General features: G+C 36.8%; 3 protein-coding genes across 9 annotated transcripts in view; 2 read left to right on the top strand and 1 right to left on the bottom strand.

Moving 5' to 3' along the window:
• The first annotated feature begins 166 nt into the window (after positions 1-166).
• LOC117635197 lies at positions 167-7,606 on the top strand. Its single transcript, XM_034369548.1, has 9 exons — positions 167-402; positions 980-3,678; positions 3,871-5,224; positions 5,629-5,975; positions 6,065-6,268; positions 6,565-6,725; positions 6,894-6,985; positions 7,099-7,201; positions 7,351-7,606. Exons 1-8 carry the CDS (start codon positions 231-233, stop codon positions 7,143-7,145), a joined length of 5,076 nt encoding a protein of 1,691 aa, XP_034225439.1. The 5' UTR covers positions 167-230; the 3' UTR covers positions 7,146-7,201; positions 7,351-7,606.
• A 1,128-nt stretch (positions 7,607-8,734) lies between these two features.
• On the top strand, positions 8,735-12,178 carry LOC117634080 (syntaxin-51-like). 2 transcript variants are annotated; one of them, XM_034367990.1, is made up of 6 exons: positions 8,735-8,972; positions 9,501-9,722; positions 11,002-11,207; positions 11,297-11,397; positions 11,515-11,559; positions 11,855-12,178. In XM_034367990.1, exons 2-6 carry the CDS (start codon positions 9,508-9,510, stop codon positions 11,978-11,980), a joined length of 693 nt encoding a protein of 230 aa, XP_034223881.1. In that variant the 5' UTR covers positions 8,735-8,972; positions 9,501-9,507; the 3' UTR covers positions 11,981-12,178. The 2 variants fall into 2 exon arrangements, with proteins under 2 accessions (XP_034223881.1, XP_034223882.1); XM_034367991.1 differs by having other exon boundaries at positions 8,783-8,992; positions 11,855-12,034.
• A 7,571-nt stretch (positions 12,179-19,749) lies between these two features.
• The window catches only part of LOC117634944 (KIN17-like protein), a 3,915-nt gene continuing 2,892 nt past the window's right edge, over positions 19,750-20,772 (bottom strand). Inside the window, exons 6-8 of one of the 6 annotated variants that reach the window (XM_034369230.1) lie at positions 20,374-20,478; positions 20,069-20,242; positions 19,750-19,984 (exon numbers count right to left, since the gene is read on the bottom strand). In XM_034369230.1, the coding sequence (XP_034225121.1) occupies positions 19,979-19,984; positions 20,069-20,242; positions 20,374-20,478 (285 nt within the window). In that variant the 3' untranslated portion in view covers positions 19,750-19,978. The remainder of the gene's footprint in view (positions 19,985-20,068; positions 20,243-20,373; positions 20,479-20,772) is intronic. The other 5 variants (XM_034369232.1, XM_034369234.1, XM_034369231.1 and 2 more) reach the window with 5 other exon arrangements.

Raw genomic sequence — 20,772 nt, 5'->3', positions numbered from 1 at the left:
AATGGCTTATTTCCCAAAAAATTTCAATTTTTTGGGCCTCCATTTCTAATTCAGCCCAAAACCCGCTCAACTCAACACTCCTCAAGTTCCCGAAAATTTGAAAATCAGTCCGCGCTAATACGCGAAACCTATCTCTACCGTCCATTCCCAAACATCCAAATCTCTCTCTCTCTCTCTCTCTCTCTCCCTCTGTAACTCAGTGAATCGAAATCCATGGTTGAAGTGTGAAAATGTCGACGACAGAGAAGCTATTGGTGCAAATCTTCGAGAGGAAGAAATGGATCGTCAACCAAGCCAAGCACCAGGCCTACCTCTTCGAGCAACACCTCACCTCCAAATGCCTTATTGACGGAATTGCCCCTCCTCCATGGCTTTTGTCCTCCTCCTTTGACCCCAATCACGGTGCGTACTACTTTCCCCACCTTCAATTCTATCAGTTCAAGACAATCATACAATTTTTTCTTACTAAGTTTTACCAAACAATGCTTGAGAGTGATCTTCCATTTTCATAATTTCTCTACAACTCTTGCCATTTTCACTTCGAATTGCGTGGTTTTGGAAGGCATCCTTTTAATAACATCGTTAATTGTGTCTCTTTAGACTGAAATAGTTTCTGTGTTGTTTTGATTTTAGTAGCAATTAAGTTTTTAGATGATGAAAAAAATGATCCCTAGGTTTTTAATATTGCATTATGTATTAGTATAATTCGAACCGTCAACGATTTATTAATTCTCTGTTTCGTTTCCAAGAAAGTTTGTAATTCGGGATATTATTTGTAATTTGAACGACACATCAACTGGTCATGACAAGTATCTCAGAATGGCTTCAGTGAATGGGGTTTCAGTTGCACGGCCTGAGCTAACACACACACACATACATCTGTATACTGTATACATTTGTATGCTGTATGTATGCAATGTCGTTGCCCTTTCGTTATGCCCATGGATTAATTAAGCATTTTTTGATTTCTTCATTACAGTATTGAACAAACCAGAGCTGATTTTAGGATTTCCACTCCCTCGCACACAGCCGTTGATCCATTTTACCGGTAGCCATTGCCCTGTGTTTGACAAGCCAGTTCCTACAGCTCACAATGGGGAGCTACCAAATGGTTTGTGCACTGAACGTCATGGTTTTGACAGAGGTTTTGACAGAGGTTTTGGTGCAGGAGAGGAGGTTTTGATTTTGCCACACTGCCCTGTAAGTAATGCTGGGTGTGCCTCCAATGGCGTTCCTCAAGACCAGAGAGAAGAGGATCCTAGTGTTACATCTCCAGAAGATCAGAAGGATGCAAGGATCTCAGACATTTACCACAACCCAGCTCTATCACCGGCTAGAGGTGCAGGAGATGAGGTATCTATTTTGCCACAGTGCCTTATTAGTAATGCTCGTTGTTCCTCTGATTGTGTTCCTCAAGATCAGAGAGAAGAGGATCCTAGTGTTACGTCTCCAGAATATCATAGGGCTGCAAGATTGTCAGACATTTACCCTTATCCAGCTCTATCACCAGCTAGAGGTGCAGGAGATGAGGTTACAATTTTGCCACAGTGCCCCATTAGTAATGCAGGAGCTTCCTCCAAAGGTGTTCCTCAAGATCAGAGAGAAGAGGATCCAAGTGCTATTTTTCCTGAAAATCAGGGGGATGCAAAAACCTCAAACATTTATCATGACCCAGATCTATCACTGGCTAGAGTTCAAAGATCCAAGTCCAGACAAAGAGCTCTCGCAATTCGCAACAGTGCCAATAAAAGCAGTTCACAGGTTAAGAACAACGTTAATGGTTGTGCTGGTGGGATTATTGGGTGTGCGATATCTTTCCTACAAACTGACCATGTTGATGAAATGAACTTAGTCAAGCCTCCTGATACATGTGATAATCTAGAGTTAAGTGCAGCAAATGGGGAAAAACATTCAAGTAAGGAGAATTCTTCTGTGGACTTCGTCTCCAGAAGTACTGGGTCACAAGTTGTGCGTAGTGTTGAAAGAATAGAAAAAGGTGCCAGCTCCAACATGTCTGGTCAAAGAATTGTAGCAAAAGATGCCAGCAGCAACATATCGGGTCAAAGAATAAACCAGTCAATGTCTGCTGCATCGAACAAGTCTCATGATGCCCAGAGAACTCAAATATCTGCTGGAACGTCTATTCCAATTCAAAGGGATCTAGACCTATGTGCAGTGAATTCAATAGATTCTTCAGACAAGGAAAATGTTGCAGATCACTACGCTGGTAGAAATACATGCACAGAGATTAATTGTGGGGCAGAGGACAATTCCCAGGTTTTGGATCACAGGGGTACACAGTCCAGATCTGCTGCTTCAAACAAGGATTTGCCAGAAAACCTGACTCATGGGGTTGCAGGAATCAGGCATCTGGATATATCCAGTACTATGGTACAAGAGGTACCTTGTACACAAACCTGTGAATTTGTTGAAGTTGCAAGTGTTGGAGAAACTGAAATTGATCCTGATGGATGTATTGAAGCTAATCCTATTTGTTCTGGATCTACCTTGGATGGTAATGGGCTTAGAAGTGGAGGAGAAGTTTTACACTCAAGGCAGCCTGCTGATTGTGCGTTTGTGAATCCCAAGCAACTTAATTTTGATGACGTGGAAGAGTCCTGTTTGAATGGAATTTGTACACCTGCTCTTAAGAAGGGAATGCAGGGTAGGTCATCAGAAAAAAGTTATCTTTCCTTGATGCATGCTGAAAACATAATGGCTGAAGGAATAACTGTCAATTACCAAGACAATTGTAACACACCACTGGAGATGAGTTTTTTGGGGGATCGGGAAGTTTCCGTCAGAGGAAAGGAGCTCCAGAGTAGTTTATCTGAAGCCCCTGAAGAGCAGTTGCATAAAACTGGAAGTGCCTTGAATGAAAATGCTGCCTCATCAGTAAAAGAGACATCCAATGCTCATAAGGATGGAGTTGCTAATACTTTGCTAGAAAGTGGCAAAGTTCAGAAATCCTTTTTGACATATAATCCAATGGGCTTGCAAGTAGCCCGGGAAAGTTTGGTTGAAAGCCTGTCTAATGTTAATGCTGCAAAACCAACTGAATTGGTCACAGAAGAGAGTGCACTGTATTCTCATGCCGTTGGTAATCCTACAGTATCAACGGATTCTGATTTTACTATGGTGTCCGAACCTGGTTCTTTCAGAATCCTGGATGCAAAGAATCTTGCAGTTGAGAATCCTTGTGCTGCTTCCATGGATGAGATGAAGGGTAACTTGCCTCAGCAGATTGTACCGTCACACATTTCTCCAAACTATGAACTGTGGAGTATTGGTGATAAGGAAGATGTAGGTTATACCAAATCAGCTGAATGCCAGATTGCAGAGAAATCAAAGGGAAGAAGTTTTAGCTCTTCTATGCAGGGTTCATGGCCTCAGCATAAACGAAGAAAGATTGAGCACACAATAGTTGATGACCTGTCTTCTTCACGGGATTTGATTGAAAAGGTTTTTCACACCATCAATAGAGATTCTATTTTTGGAAACTTGGGAAATGTAGAGCATAGTCCGAATGCCGTACTAGAATCTCAGGGCCCTTCAATTTCTCAGGAGGATGTTGTGAAATCAGTTGTCAGTAGAAGTCCAGTTGAAGAAACACATCAAAATGAAGATCACCACATGATAGAGAGGTCTGAATCTTCACCTAAGGCACATATGAAAGAGGTACTCAATTTTCTGTTGTGCATTGCTCTCTCTCTCTCTCTCTCGCTCTCAGCTAAGCTACTTCCCTTATATTGTTGCTATCCTATTTAGTAGTCTTCTTTTATTTGGGAATTCTGTTTACTTGTTCTCTTATACAGGTTGCTTGTCTGCTATTATATAATATGTTCTAATGCATAAGATTGTGTTTCACAGGGTGAAATCAGCGTGGGAGGGGGGGACAGAAGTGGGAATGCACCTTTCACTTTTATGCATGAAGAATTGGAAGCATCACTTCTCTCAAGTTTGATGAAGCAGGCTGCTGGCCAGTCTCAATATTGTTTTATGGAGGAAACAGGAGTAGCACATCCAACTAGCATTATTGTTGATACAGGAAGTCCATGCATAGAAGGGAACCATGTTTCTCTTCCTCTTGAGGATAATCTTACACTAGGAAATGTTGACAATTGGACTTGCGCTGGAAGAGGCATGCAGGAAGAGAGATTTGATCTTGGAGGGACCAGAAAATTTTCATATTTTTCAGTTGGTTCTCCACGTGGCCAATCCTTGGATTTGATTGGTGGTGATGATACAAAGCCTGAGCTTGAGGGGTTTGTTTTAGAAACAGATGACGAACCAACAAGCATTGCTCGAGAGGATATTAACTTTGATGAGTGGAACCTTCCAAGCACTACATTTGAACGTGCCAGCATTTTGGAGCAGCTTTGCAAATCTGTTTACATGCAAACTCCAATAGCATGCTTTTCAGCTTCAAATAAGTTGCACAAAATTCCAAATCTCTATCAGTCTGTTCCAACTGGGCTTCTAGAGGGTGGTGTGGATATGAGGACCACCTTGCCAATGAATGATGCTGTCAAGCCGTTAAAGGATGGTCATAGTTGCTTGAGTGAGGAAGTTGGCCAGGCGTTTAATGGAAGGTCCTATTCTGATTGCCTACCAAATTGTAGTGGTCAATCTGGTTGGGACATTAAGAAACCTTACATATCGCCAGTTGGGAAACTCTGGGATAGAACTGGTTCAAGCACTAGCAGTTCAGGGAAGCGAGGGAGCTTAAATCCAGAACTTCCCTGCATTAGTGAAGAAAATGAGAATATGGATGAGGTATCTGCTACTTCCCGAGGTGGCATTGTTTCAGAAGTATTAAATAGCTCGATACAAAGAGTACCACTTGCTGACATTACGGAAATTCCAAACCCTCCTGCATCAGTTTCGAAAGCTGAACCGCATGCTGATAGACTTAGTCTAGACTCAGTAAATGCTGAATTCAGCTTAACGGGGACTAGTAAGAGCTTCAAACTGAAGCATGGAATCCAAAACAGCATCAAGAGAAGATATAACAACAAGGAGAACCTGAGCATATCACGAGGAACAAATGATATTAAGAGGACCACTGGACCACTTCGTAAACCAAAATTATCTGGAAAAACCAGCTTGAGAAAAGGTGGTCCAAGTTTGTCAGAGTGGGAGCCTAAGCGTAACAATATTGTGTCCAGTATGACTTCCTTCATTCCTCTTGTTCAACAGAAACAATCAGCTGCAGTTGTAACAGGTAATTTCTTACTAGTAATTTTAATCATGAAGAACCGTCAATTTTAGAACTTTGGAATTGCATTACATGTACATATTCCATATGAGTGTATTTAGAGTGTAGATCTTAACGGTATTTGGAAACTGGACTACAGTATGGATGATCCTTTTTTTTTTTTTACTGAATCAAGGAGTGTTATGTTCAGAGCTGTAAATTAGTTTTGCATGTCTGGGATCATTGAGGTAATAAATTATTTTATTGGTAAACTTGTCATGTTGGTAGGAGGTTGACAATGATTCATCTGTTGTTTGATTGCATCACTGTGAATGTCTCGTGAAGATTTTGGAATCTTTTTCTTTTCTTTGTTTCTTCCTGTTCTCCGATGATTTGGTTCAGTATTTGGAGCTTCTTGTGCTTTCTTATAGGGAAGAGGGACATCAAAGTGAAGGCCCTGGAGGCTGCCGAAACTGCAAAGCGTCTTGCACAAAAGAAAGAGAATGAGCGCAAGATGAAGAAGGAAGCCTTGAAGCTTGAGCGGTCAAGAAAGGAGCAAGCGAATATGAGGCAGTTAGAGCTGCAAAAGAAACAGAAAGAAGAAGAGAGGAAGAAAAAAGATGCTGATATGGCAGCAAAGAAGAGACAAAGGGAAGAGGAAGATAGGAAGGAGAAGGAAAGAAAAAGAATGCGTGTTGAAGCACGGAGACAGCAGAGAGAACATGAAGACAAGTTACCTGCTGAAAAAGAAGATAAAGAAATGAAACGCCAGGCCATTGTATGATTCTTCATGCCATGTCACCTTTTATTAAATCTATCTTTTTGCTATTTTAGAAATCACAATCAGTATTGGACTGTCTTATATAGGATGGAAGAGGACATGAGAGTAAGAAATCTAAGGATGAAACAGCGCATAAGACAATGGAGGAAGAAAGGGAATATGATACTTTCAGGAACATTTCAGAGACTGAGCCTAGGACTTCCAGGGTTTCAACAAGTAATGCCAGAAGAGAGAGTATTATCCATGAAGAACACGGTTTGGCCTTGAGTAATTTTGGATATAACGCAGAGGTAAATGCTAATGACATCTTAAGAATTGATATTCACCTTATCTTAGGATCTATTGCATATTGTACATCATAGGAGGCAATTAAACCCATTCCTCTCCTCTGAAATAACATGTATTCATATGTTGAGTGGTTTTACTTGCATAGTTCATACTAGGGAGGCCTATGTGTAAGACAAATTTCTGAGCTTTTGCTGCAGGCTGGAGGGTAACTACTAACAGCTTCATGAATGGCTGCATATTTTGTGTACATTTACTCTGTCTTTACAGCTTCATGCTGATACTTCATATGATCTTTAAGGTACTGAGCAATGTAGACAAAGCAATAGACAATGGGAAGTCCGCTGCGAATACACATCAAGAACAGTCTTATGAAATCTCTCCATACAAAGAATCAGATGATGAAAACGAAGAAGATGACGATGTTATACCAAATAGTAAATTTGTTCCATCATGGTCAAGGTATGCTTTTCAAATTTTCTCTTTTTTGTTTAGGTGAAATGCGGTCTTCAAATTATTGAGCTCTGCAATCACCTTAGTGATAGGCATACGTTGTGTACACTTTGAAACTGCCAACTCTGGTAATGTGCCGCTAAAACTTATTAATTAGTTGTTTCTTGTTCTCTACAGTAAAAATTGCCTGGCTCTGGCAGTCTCTAGCCAGAATGGAGCAGACCCAGGGGCGATCTTCCCCCCAGAAAGCTTTTGCAGTATCTCTGAAGGTACTTTTATGGTGTAAAATCATTATCTTAGTAGCTAGCTATTGCTTTGGCCTTTTGGCCTGCCAATTTTTAGGTATTGCTGGACTAAATATCCAAGTTATGCTCGTTTGTAGTTCTCTTGCCTCGGAAGCATCATCTAAACTACAATGGAATGCGTTAAATTCTATTCAATCTATTCTTCGCTCAACTAGTCGAAGAGCTTCTGGTCAAGAAGAGGTAACAGTCGCACTCTGTCTGCATATTACCGTTGGAATTCATTAGGTTGAAAGTTTGGTTAAGCATTCCTCAAATTTACAAGATACATCGTTTTTTTTTTTTGTTTTTAAAATTTTTTTTTTAATGTATTTATGTTTTGTTTGTGGCAGATTTTCAAACGACTATTTGAGCAGGTGATCCCTCCCAGCCAATTTGTAGCTGAAAAATGTAGAATTATTGTGATGTATAGGATTCTCTTGTAAGTGTTATTGAGCTAACATCATGGATATTTAGAAAAACAGAGATTCTAACGCAAGATTAAAAAGCCGGACTATTTGTGCATGTGCTACTGCATTGTTATTTCTTTGGCACCATACTTTGGTCAACACTGATTTTTGCAAAGATTTGTTCATCCTATTGCCAGGATTTGCTCCTCTGTTTTGTTGAAACAAATATCACTTTGTCGTTAACTTATTTATTGACTTCTTCTGGAGGATGCTAATAGTACGTTCCTATTAGATAATTTTGGCAAGCAACATAAGCCCATGTTTCTTCTCATCCTGATGGAGATTTCAACTTTTCTTGTATAAGGAATGTTCCAAAAACTAATTTGTTTCTCCCCGTTTTGGACTTTGATCATCTGATCAACTAGAGTACTGTCTAGGCATACGATCTTGGAGTTGTTCAAAATTGAAATAGTTCAAATCGGACCAAAGAAAATAATAATAATAATAAAAAAGTCTATGATCAAATAAAAGAGTCATACTTGCATGGAATTATAACTAAAGTGGTTAGAGCATCTCTAATGGGGGTTTAAAGCCAAGTGTATGCTAAATATACACACTTTGTCACTGGAATCATCTTCACTGGGAAGATGTAAATAGTTGTAAAAACACATCACAACCATAGAGATGCAAAATTAGATGCACATGTGCATATTTCTTTACATCCTTTGCAGGCGGAACCCACAAGAGAAAAATGGAAAGAAAAGGATTAGAATTCAAAATGGAAGCCCCAGATTTCATGCAATTTGCATTGTACTTCCAATGGTATGAAATATTAGAAAAAGTACCTTAAAATGTTTAAATAAATTATAAATTTCTACATTGATATTTTTATGTTAGTTTGTAGGTAAAATCATATGTTCTCCAAATTTAAATTTTTTTAGGTCCATTTATTTGGAAAAATAAAATAAATCTAATGCACAAAATTAATTTTAAAAAGATAAAACACAAAAAAAAAAAAAACACAAAAATGAATTATCACAAACGAATCGAATATGTATCTTTGGATTTATATCGTTTTTCATTAGAGCAAAAAACGTATTTACATCTCCTAGAGATATAAAGAGAATTCCTTAAAATACACCTCTCCACTATTAATGCTCTTAGAATATTTACATTTCCATCCAATAATCGATTCTCCTTTTCCAATATGACTTGATGTATAAAAAATATATATATATTAAAAAAATAAAACAGACACACAAACTAGTCCTCATTTTTTTTTTCCTGGAGAATGCTAGTCATTAATGCGCATTCATTGGAAAACAGACAAAAGAACAGGATATATAAACAAAATAAAATAAAAACTCTCTCTCTCTCTCTCTCTCTCTCTCTCTTTTGTCTGTTTGTTATCGGTTTTGTTTTCTTGGTTGGATTTGCTTCCTCTGTCTATTTCACTTCCTTTTCTGGGAAGCAACGAGGCTCTTTCTTACCTCTTCTCACCTTCAAGTTCACGTCTTTGTTTCTCCAACGCCCACTCTGATTTGAATCAAAATCCCTCACAACAAGTAAGATTACATCGAATCTGGTAATGTCTTTACTATTCTTTTCTCTGTCCGTCTACAATTGGAATTGGTATGAACTAGAACTGGTAAATTAAAATTCAAGGAATTTATGATTATTGTCGTTGACACCTCTAAACCCTTGCAGTGCCAATATCAAATCTGGGTTCACTGAAAAATTGTAAAATATATATTTATATATATAGTTACCTGTATCTGCTCAGTGTCAGCATGCTAAGCTAACATGACCATGTGTTGTAAGAAATTAATATATGATCTGTTTTTAAAATTTAATGATGGTTTTGGTTTTAGGTGTACGCTACTTCTAATTAGGCTATATGATCATGTAACTGGATGGATATGTGTATTCATTTGGTAATTTAAAATTAAAAATGTTTACCAAGAGCTAGAAGCTCTTCTGACAGCTTTTGGCAGAAATGCTTAATACAGAAGCAGTCCCAAATGGGCACTAAACCATGTGCTTAGTGGCTATGCGTACGTTCATACTAATATCAATATGTCTGGTATTGGCAGTAAAGTAATGGCATCTCCTGACTCATGGATGCGAGAATTCAATGATGCTTCAAAGCTTGCTGATGAAATCAATGGTATGATTTCTGGAAGGAGTTCATTGCCACCCTCTGGACCCGAAACACAACGTCATATGTCTGCAACTCGAAGAAAGGTTACAATACTAAGGACAAAGCTTGAGACTTTGCAGTCACTCTTGTCTAAACTTCTTAACAAGCAGTCAATGTGAGTATTCTCGTAGAGTTCAATTCCTGTTCTTAACCCATGACCAATATTTAGTTTGAATTTCCTTTCGTATCCCCCAGAACTTCTTATTGGCTTTACTCCAAACCTCATTTCATAGGAACCTAAAGGTTATTCGATTTTATTATATTCCATCCATTTTCTTATCAGAAAAAATGAAATACTAATATAAGGTATCAATTGAACCTTCCCCATCATGGAATGTGAAATGTGCAATATAAGTTAATATTACTTCAAGGATGACGTTGAAACTAATAAAAAAAGAATATGAGAAGTTCTTTGATATGTTTTAGTAGTCAATTGAAACAATGGCCTGAGAATGAACTAGTGTTGAAAACTAGTTGATCCAGGTTGTAGAGGGAAAAGGAAGGAGACCAAATATAATGACTGAAGAAAGATTTAGTATTTTATTTAGAATGTTTGTTATTTTGTGCATATTATCTCCTTAATCAAATATCTGTTGATTCATTCTATGTTTTAAACAACTAAACATTAATTCACTTAAGTATATCCAGTAAAATCTTTGGTAATAGATAGATGGTTGGCTCATAATTACTTAAATAAGATTGGAATAGATTGATGGAATTTTTTCTTGTTCGTGAAGGCAGTTCTAATCATACAAAATGAATATATTTTTTTGGTTCTGATCAGAATATTAAAAAAAAACATTTGTACAATGGGATATCAATTAATGAATGGTGATCTGATTGTGTTCATTGTAGCATATGTTTATGTTTATTTGATTGCATTTATAAATATACAATGGTTTTAAGTTTGAAAACTCAGAGGACAAACATATGCATAAAAAAAATTATATATGATAGATAGATAATGTTTTCTAATGAGACAATCTGACGGATTCCTGGTTCACTGTTGCTGTAATATTTTTTCTTTGGGTTCAAAATTGCTTATTTGCTTGTACAATTGACTAATGTATATAAACCCCAACTTCTGCTATGCATTGCTAATGAGTCTGTATGATGTGCTTCTATAGTGGTGGGTTGTTATGTGGTGTTTCTCCTGAATTGTGTCAAAACGCATGTTTAGGTATTGAATATTGAAGTCATGGGATTAGGATTGCTTTTTTATTTTTTGGGAAATCTGAGAGGATTTTGGTTAAGATGTTTACTAAATTCAAATGAGTAGCGTGTAATGGTAGAAACGACTTTTGCGCAAGCAAAAAGGTTTCTGTTCATATGGTACTTTATTGTAGCTGGTTTTCACTCGTTGTACAAATTTTAATTGCTGCTGTGATAAACAGAACAGGGAAAGAAATAAATCATCGTAAAGATATGCTCACAAATTTGAGTTCTAAAGCTGATCAAATGGCTATTGCTCTCAACATGTCTAGCCTTGCTAATAGACAGAACTTGCTTGGCCCTGATAAGAAGATGGATGATATAATGCGCAGAACGGCTGATTTGGACAACCATGGTCTTGTTAGCTTTCAACGGCAAATCATGAAGGGCATGTGATTGTAAATTAAATGGTTTTTACTTTCTGTAATAGTTGATTTAGTCTGTGACTAATGGTAATGTGTTTTACATTCCGAGCAGAACAAGATGAAGGACTTGAAAAATTGGAGACGACAGTTATTAGTACAAAACACATAGCATTGGCAGTAAATGAAGAACTTGATCTGCACACTATGCTTCTGGTTGAGTCTTTTGCTGATTTTCCAGTTTACATTATTATGGTGTCTTTTATGTCCAAGCAGAGTTGCAATGAAGACTTCTGCAGTTTTTTTAACTTGTCTTTCTTAAACAATATGCAGGATAATCTGGACCAGCATGTGGACTCAACAAATTCCAACCTACAGGTTATCATTACCATATTATTGCTTGCTTCCTAGCTTGAATTTCATGGGACAGCACCGACATTTGCGTAGACATATAGTTTTAAATAAACTGACCCCTTTCTGGCATACAAAGTACCCACCTTAATGATCAGATAGTCAAAGAGAGAGATTATAAATCTTAAAACTTTTTCAAACAACAAACCCTAAACAAAATCTGTGTATTTTGGTATCGTTTCATCCGATTTGATTTGCTATACCCTTCCACTTCTGTAAATTGAATTTAAACTCACATTGACATTGTTTGTTCTTGAAACAGCGGGTGCAAAAAAATTTGGCTGTGCTGAACAAACGCACCAAAGGCGGTTGTTCTTCTTTGATCCTACTGGTTCTTGCGGTTGTGATTTTAATAATTGTTACCTGGGCATTGATTAAGTTCTTGTAACATTACATTACCAATGATCAACTTGCTAATGGTGGAATTTTCCAACTAGAAGTGATACTAAGTTGCAAAGGCATGTGTCAACAAGCTCCTCCTGCCTTTGGTTTAAAACTTGTAAAAAGTAAAATGCATAAATGCACAGGGATTGAGAGATTATCAAAGACGTCCACAATACATCTTGGATTTGCTTTGTTTGATTGATTACCTAGCGTGGGCTGCAAGTTGCATTGAGAGGTAGAGTTACTATTTGAAAATGAGATATATATTTGTTGCAGTCTAGCAATTAACTTGCTTAAGCTCCAAGCTTTATAAAAACCATTGCTGGTATTTGGAGATCATGGCTTGATGTACCGAGGACTTAAGATGCATGGATAAATGCTCTTAATTACTTGAGCTACAACCCCTTTATTGTTTGTTTCTTCAGGATCCCTTTAACAGCACCTAACAATTTATTGATTCACCGAAAGAACAAAAAAGGTCTTATAAGCAAAATAAATTTAAAAGAAAATATGTCAAAATATATGATTTTATTTGTGGTCATCAGCTGACCCTCAAACAAAATTTAAAAAAAAAAAAAAAAAATAGCACCAACATTTCAAACTATGAACATGAAGCTTAATCATTAGCAGAAAATAAACATGTAGCACACATAGAAGGTTGACAATCATACATTGTGGTGGGTTGTTATTTGTTGTGCTTGCAGTGGTGCTTTGTTTTGTCTTGTTTGGTGGAGGTGGCGTTTGGTGGTAGTATTTTTTTTTTTGGTGTGTTTTGTTCATGTGGTTGTCTCGTTTTGGTGTTCTTTTGGTTATGACCCATTGCATGCTAAACAATTCTCGCACTGTACAAAGGACTACGTTTATATAGGAGACCTTCTTTGATAGAACCTGAGAAGCGGTGGTGTGCTCTTTTGATGTTTTTCTTTTAGTTTTTACTTTATTTCTTTATGTTATGTTCCTGTATACTGTTCATTTTGGTGTGTCATTGTTTCTGACCAATTGCATGCTGAAAAATCTAGTGTTCTACAAAAGACTATGTTTGCATAGGAGGTCTTCTTTGACAAAATCTAAGAGGCATTGGTGTGCTCTTTTGATGGGTTGCTATTAGCTTATATTTGGTGGTGGGGTAGATTTGTTTTAGAAGTGTCTGTTTTGTAGTTCTGGTTTGTTTGGACTCTTTTGTTAATCTATTGCATGTGTGGTACTATTTTCTCGCTCGGGCTTAGTTTCTTGAGAAATATTTGATGAGATCAGTATTAACATGCCGGTTTCATTTGTACTGTTCGTAGAATATTAATGGCAATTCTCTTTTAAAAAAACACATAATATTTTATGTGTTTGTGTTTTTTTTCCATATGTAACAAACCAACCACAATTAATGAATCATACACAGAATATAAAGAGAGAGGATAGTGATCAACATTCTATTTGCTGGCAATTGCAGGTGGTTTGACAATGTTCGGCATGAGAAGAATATGACACTTACAATAGTGAATATTATTGCAACGTGACAATATTTTCATAAGTGATCACAATTATAAGGCCAAGAACGGCTTGTACGTGCGTGCATAGGCCGAATAATAACAACCATATGAGAAAATATGCAGTCCAAGTGTGAGGAATGTGACATGGAAATATTTAATCAGGCTTTACAGCTGAGTTGCTTTGAAAATAATAGCGTGAAAACAATGATTTATGTGCAAACTCGTCTAGAGGCCGACATAAGAGTAAAATCTTGAAGCGATCGTGCATTCGTGAAAAATAATTAACTCTAAGTTACTCTCAGTTTTCATAAACTTTGTTGGAGTTGGAGGCAAAGTTCATAAAAGCTTTGGGGGGGTGGGGGTAATGTTTGTGCTTGGTCCAAATTTGGTCGGGTTAAGTTCAAGATTCGACAATTAAATCAGCAAGGGGCCCAAGTTATGCTCGAGCGGTCCCAAATTACCATTGAGGCCATAGTTATGTTTGAGTGGCCCATAATCTATAAGGAGCCCCAAGTTATACTCGCCGGTCCCAAATTACCATTTGGACCCAAGCCATCGGCTCTAAATAAATAAGGATGGCTAGAACCCCAAAAGATTATAGGGAAATAGCTCAAAATACCACCAATTTTATAATTGCTTGTCAAAATACCACCCCTTCCCAAAAATTTTAAAACTACATCCTATAAATACATTTTTATTGTAAACTGATTGCACCCATATCACATTTTTCAGAAATTGGTTTTCTCTCAACTCTCTTGGCTCTGTCTCTCTCTTCAGCCTGGTACTGTTCATCTAACCCTCACCCATCTGGCAACAGCAGACACACTCCGTCACCTTCATTCATCACTCCGAAACGACAACGTATCATAACTCATTCTCATGGTGCCGTACTTAAACTCCAGACTATCTCCTCCCTCCTCCCTCCTCCTCCTCCTCCTCCTCCTCCTCCTCCTTCTTCTTCCATCTCCGCCAGTGCTGGTTCCCCAGTTTGATAGATTGAAGAAACAGTGTAAAGAGATAGATGTACAAGGAAATCGGATTTCTTCCATGGTAGCGTGCCGCCGATAACTTTGCAAGTAAAGTAATCAACTTTATTTATGCTTTTTTTCTCCATGGTTGCAGTAATGACGTCGTAATTGAATCGATTCTGTTATGATTTTGGTTAACTTATCTGAGGCTTTTGATTTACAAAACCAATGCCCTAAATGTTGCAGCTGCTGATGTGAAAACATATTTGTTGACTGCTATTAGTGGAGGCTTAAACCAGCAAAGAAGAGGGGTGAGTTTCTTGATTGAGCTGTAGATGCATATTAATCCAGTAGACGCCCATCTTAGTTTTCTTCCATTTGAGGCCTAAATTATCTTTCTAATATCTTCATTTAAGGCTTAAAGTACATTGTGGTTATGCATTCAGATTCCAAATGGCTTCTTTATTAGTCTAATTTTGATTTGTTATTTCGTTTAGGCATCTGGTTATAAGTAGATCCTGTATAGGACTTGTTGATAGGACTTTGTAACTTTTTCATTCCATGACTGATAAGACTGGTTTGTAATCATGTATGTTTTTCCTGCTGATTCAGCATCTTGTGCTTCTTTCTTGATTCTGTTACAGATAACTGATGCTTTTATTGCAGCTTATATCTTGAATGCTACTCTTCTTGTTCTCAAGCTGGGCCAGAAATTATTTTGGAAGGATTCCAGGTCATTTTCACCATATCACAGATACAAAACTACTGTGAAGGTCCATGTAAGCAAAACTGTCTGTGGATTAATATTCTTATTCGGGTATTTGGTGCAGCAACTTTGATGAAATCTTTGATGTAGACTGGTTTATATCATCTCTATCAAAAGATGTTGAAATCATTAAACTGCTTCCAACAAAGGGAGGAATACCAATGAGTCCATATAGCATGCGTGTCCCAAGGAAGGGCAATGCAAAATGCTACCAGAATCGTTTAGTGCCTGTTCTTAATAAAAATATTGTAAGTGTCTTTCAAGAGAACCTACCACATTTTTGTAAAGAATTTGTTAATTATCATATGCTGGTGCATATAACCGAGGAAGAAAATTTTCCAGTGCTTGAATGAGTGCCTTTTTGGGATATATAGAATTTACAGTTGTTTGTTATGCTTTCTAATGTACAGGCTGTTCAGCTCACAAAGTTTGATTACAGGCTTTCAAATAAATTGGATTCAATTTTATAAAAACTTAGGTGTAGAGCAAATTATCATGCCTTAAAGTTTAATGACCTTATTAATGAAATGGGGAAAACGTTGGTTGACAGAATGAGGATGAAAAGAAAGCATTTCATTGCCCTGCATTTGAGGTAAATTGCAAATAAATAAAAAATTACCTGCTTGAGTATTTTTTTTCCCCCAAAAGATACATCTGTTAGGTACTCACTATAACCCAAGTTTCTTGATGTTCCTATCTTATGGTTCTGTGTTTAAAATCTTAATGCAATTGGCATTTGATTTATGAGAAACGTGCGCAGAGCTAAAATAAGAAAGAAACTCAAGGCTATTAAATTTCTTCTAATGGCCAAGATTAATGCAAATGCTTTTTGTACGTCTGTTTTATGTTCGATTTGTATAATCATAAACTTATCGGTATTCATATTGTTTGCTTCAATAACTTTTGGCTCTTTATTGAAGTCGGAATGTGTTCTGTATATTAACCAGGAAAGTTATTGAATATTCGACTAATGTTTATTATACTTAATATCATGTTCATATTGTATGGAAATATTATCGAACGTGTTACTGCATTATTTTTCTTAGTAGAAAACTTGCTTCCTGAAAGGTTTGATTTCGTGGGTGATTAGGCTTGTCACTTTCAATCTTGGCTATCTTCCTGGGGGTGACAAAACAATTATCAGAGTCAGAAACAACACTGAACAAGGCATTGGAAGTTGCAAAAAGGATTGTGGTGCCTGGAGGTCTTATCAGTTTAGTGGTTTATGTGGGGCATCCTGGTGGATGGTAACAGTTCTGTTCTCAAATTTTATTTTTATTCACTCTGTATGCTAGTTTGTGCTCCCTGGTTTTTATTATGTTCATTATGCAGGTTGAGCAAAACCTATAACAATGGCTTGAGTAATTTTCGTTTAAGATACTAGAATAAATAAATAGATAAAGTTGGATAGTTAGGCCAATATAAGCTCAATTAAGTTCCTCCCAAACTACGCCTGAAATATTTTGCTTCTTATTATTAACAAAGGAATAGTTCTTTTGTAGCTAAAAACAATGAGTATGTTATAGCATGGGAAAATTGTTTTGCCCTATTTAATTTGAGTGTTTAGTGGGAGCATGACTTCTAAGGAACTTCTTGTGCAATGAAAGCAACAGTTGGAAGCTTGCCTTTTCAATCAACCCCATTTTATTTTATTTTATAAAGTCTGGTAGATGAAGCCATCATTTATGCTTCCCCTTCAGATTGGTTTGGAATTGGATTAAGATATACGTGGTTAGTTTTAGGTACTAGAGGAGTGGGATAGGCTGTTTGGATTTTACGTTCTGGTCTTGCTCCGAGAGGAGAGAGGGGGAAGGGGAGAAGGAGAGTGAGATTGGAAGTCTTCTGTGACTAGTAAATTGGAAGTCTCGGACTCTTGTTAAGTTTGTGCATTTTCAAAATGAAGAATAATCTGTTTTTAGGCTCAAAACAAATAACGTGGATTGAATTCTAGGACACCGATGCTACTGTAGATCATAATAGAAGCTTTCTGCTCATGTTCCAGTCAGGGAAACAGAAGTGCAGTATCCAAGATTGTGCTTGATTAGTGAAATTGTTATTAATATTGATTTATGACATTGGTGATTGAGTTGGAGATTTCCAAATTGGACAATTCTTATTGCTTTGCTGATATGGATCCAACATGCTTTGTTTTGGCAAAAAGAGTCCTACTTAATGTACATTATTTGTTCTTTTAGACTTGATACGTATAAGTTTAGTTTTGTCATATGCTCCTGGCTTGCTTGTTCTAACTGTGGGCACACATAAGGCGGAAAACTTTACATGTAAGGCTTCACTGATGTCTTGAATGATGTCATTTAATAGTGACCTGTTTTATATAATTTGTATCTCTGCTTTATAACTACATTTGATATTTGGGGTTATATTGCATGCAGGCAAGCAACCCTGACAAGGTACGAAGTGAATATAAATCATTCTCAGGGTAAAGTGCTGCCTAGTGTAAGAGTTTCAGATCCAGGTCTTCTACTTAAACCTGACGAACCAAATTTGGTATGAACTACATCTTTGAATCCCTGATTGCATCTTTGAGGCCAAAGCAGAAAAAATGCTAAACTACATACAGTTTAAAAAATAAAAATAAAAAAAAGTCGAGGCTTTATGAATTAGTTGACTATTCTTTTTATTTATTTATTTAATTTTATACTTTTATACTTTTTGTGGAGTCTTTTTCTCTTTTTTTTTTTTCAAAGTTCCCCTAACTTGGCACAGATGCATGTATGCACGTGTGTACTCAGAACACAAACTCCTTTATAACTCAAAAGAACGGTCGCAAATGTTAGTTTTTAACTTGGAAAAATAAAATAAAATTGAAAGTTACTTTTGGGAAATGTTGAACTTTTATAATGAATATGGCTTCAATGTAGAAGGCTTGATAGTAAATAGAAAATCTATATGCTGGGGGTTTTCTGGCTAGCTAAAAATGTGTGAGAAATGATGAATCTATCTGATTGCAGCCTATTTAATGTTTAATACCTTCATTAAAAAAAAAGGTTGTTGACAGTGCTTTGACTATCTTGCAGATTATAATGGCAAAACCAGCATGTGGCCCTAGTAAGAGAGATAAGCTGTAGGGATGGATGAGGACTAATTTTGTGTGTGACAATTGACTATCTTTGCTTGTATTGTTCTATGTTAGGGATCTTTTGTTCCATTTTAGTAACAATTTTGTTTAGGAGAAAAAGAAACATATTGCAGTTCATGCTTTGTAAATGCCACTCTTCTGTTATGATGGACACGTGGTATGCCCTTGTTGGGTAGGTTTGGATTGAAACCATGGTCGAGTGCTTGAGCCATGTTTGGTGAGAAGCTTGAATGGATTTTCTTTTCTGTTGTATTTGGCCCTTGTCTTTTCAAGCATGCCAAAAATCATCCTGGTTTTGTAATATGTGGTTTGTGCCCAATTAATTTACTGTGGATCTTGCATTTTTGTACCCAATATTTGATAGCTGCCTTCTTTTGAACGAAGATTCATTGAGGGAGAGAATTACTTTCCTTTTGAATATGAATCGATGTGCAACTCCAACTATCATTTCAAAGGTCAACATCAATTCATGCTAATATAAGGATGGATAACAATTGTCGTGTCCATGAGATTTGAATTCAGGATTACTTTTCAACGAAGTGGAGACTCTGTTATTAGACCAAATGGCCATTGACATACGATATAATAGCAATATTAGGCCAATACATGTACACTATAGAGGCAATATTAAAGCAATATAACCACAATACGATAGCAATAGTATTACAATATCACCTATAAAAATATAATTATTGTCCACTTATTGCTGATTTTTCACATGTTCAGAAATTTTGTTCTCTCTTAGCTCACTCGGCTCTCTCTCTCTGGCACATCTCTCTCTCTTTGGTATCTGTCTATCGCAGCTCTCTGTCTCTCTCTTGTCTCTCTCTCTCTCTCTCTCTCTCTCTCTCTCTCTCTCTCTCTAGTGCAACTCTCTCTTTGCTCTCTTTCTGTAGCGCAGCTCTCTCTCTCTCTCTCTCTCTAGCTTCGTTCTGCCTCTTTCTCCCCTTATTCGCTCTCTGTCTCTTTATTCATACCTTCCTTTTTTTGTAAATTATTTTTTAGTTGTTATTATTTTTTAAAATAATTTCTTACAATGTCTTACGATGCAATTATGATGCACCTGACTGCCTGTTTTTGAAAGGCACGTTGTTTCTTTCTCCTCCTCGTCTTCTTTTTGAATGAAGTATGGCCCAAACCGTAAACCCATTGATGAGCCGTAGTCAATATACATACACTAGAGAGGCAATATTAGGGCAATATAATGGCAATACGACAGCAATAGCATCACAATATACATGCAATACGATGGCAATATGCATACAATATGTATACAATACACAGGCAATATTAGTACAATACACATGCAATAGGACAGCAATATTAAGTCAATCTACATACAATACACACACATCCATTACAGACTACAATTTAGACATGGAAAATAAATCGCCACCGAACCCTAACAATACTATCCCGCGAAGCAAAAATTATTTCTTTCGTAAAACTTGAAAATTCAATTGTTATTACATAGTCAACCAATATTTGCTCTATTACATACATACTTCCTACCTATAATTATAAATAATGGAGAGCTCACAAATTCTACTAATTTTGATCTTAACTTCATCAATTTGTTCTTCGTTGTATGAGTTAGCTCTCCCTTCTTGCACATTTTCCAAGCTGTTCTATTCTCCTCTCGTGTAGCAATATCAGCAACAACAGGTTATCTACAGATCTGAAATCATAACTGCAGATGATTCTCAATTAACAAAGAGGAAAACCATTTTCTTTTATAACTTTGGTTCTGAAATATATAACAAAATGCAAAGACCTTTGCTTCTGAAAAGGAGCAAAAGTTTGTCAACCAATTCATAGTAAAAACGAAGAAACTAGTGAACCTAACCAGAGAAATGCTAACCTGCAAAACCAACTCCAATACTTTAACCACATCATTAATACTTGAGATTTTCTTCTCATGGATTATGATTAGAGGATTTTCCAATTCCTATCAGCACATACACAAGTTTGAAGATAATCATCATCAAGCAAAAAGGGACTTGAGGTGCTGCTAACTTTAACAAGCAGCCCTCTAACAGTTTCAAGACATAGTTATCACTGAGTCAAACTAAAACTTACACATTTCTGATTGTTCTGGTTGGTGATGAAATAAGGGGATATGTAGCCCCTATCTAGCTTCATTCCCTCAACAACCTCCAACTCATTGTCCAATGTTTTCCCATCCTGCAGAAATTAACATAGTGTGAAGCTTACATGTTTTGGGTATCATTTGGGAATAAAAAACTAAAATAAAATTATTTGCCCTCCAATATATTTCTGTAAAAATTTCATAAGACCCATACATACCTCACTTTAAAACAACAATAAAAAGAAGCTGATATCATCCAGATTTCAGCCCTTGCAATACGGTAACTACACTAATATGCCTATGACAAATCTGCTGACTAGAAACAGACATAGGCAAATAAAGTCACATACCCATCAGCACAGCCACTGTCCAGGTCGTGATGAGATACA

The sequence above is a fragment of the Prunus dulcis genome, chromosome 7 (assembly GCF_902201215.1).
Source record: "Prunus dulcis chromosome 7, ALMONDv2, whole genome shotgun sequence".
Classification (NCBI taxonomy): Eukaryota; Viridiplantae; Streptophyta; class Magnoliopsida; order Rosales; family Rosaceae; genus Prunus; species Prunus dulcis.
Note: the sequence above shows the minus strand (reverse complement) of the source record. Positions and strands in the feature narration are given on the sequence as shown.

Coding starts and splice junctions, on each gene's coding strand:
- LOC117635197 (XM_034369548.1), top strand. CDS start 231: ATGTCGACGACAGAGAAGCTATTGGTGCAAATCTTCGAGAGGAAGAAA. Junction 5,225..5,628: donor ATCAGCTGCAGTTGTAACAG/GTAATTTCTTAC, acceptor GCTTTCTTATAG/GGAAGAGGGACATCAAAGTG. Junction 6,986..7,098: donor CTTTTGCAGTATCTCTGAAG/GTACTTTTATGG, acceptor GCTCGTTTGTAG/TTCTCTTGCCTCGGAAGCAT.
- LOC117634080 (XM_034367990.1), top strand. CDS start 9,508: ATGGCATCTCCTGACTCATGGATGCGAGAATTCAATGATGCTTCAAAG. Junction 9,723..11,001: donor CTTCTTAACAAGCAGTCAAT/GTGAGTATTCTC, acceptor TGTGATAAACAG/AACAGGGAAAGAAATAAATC. Junction 11,208..11,296: donor TCAACGGCAAATCATGAAGG/GCATGTGATTGT, acceptor CATTCCGAGCAG/AACAAGATGAAGGACTTGAA.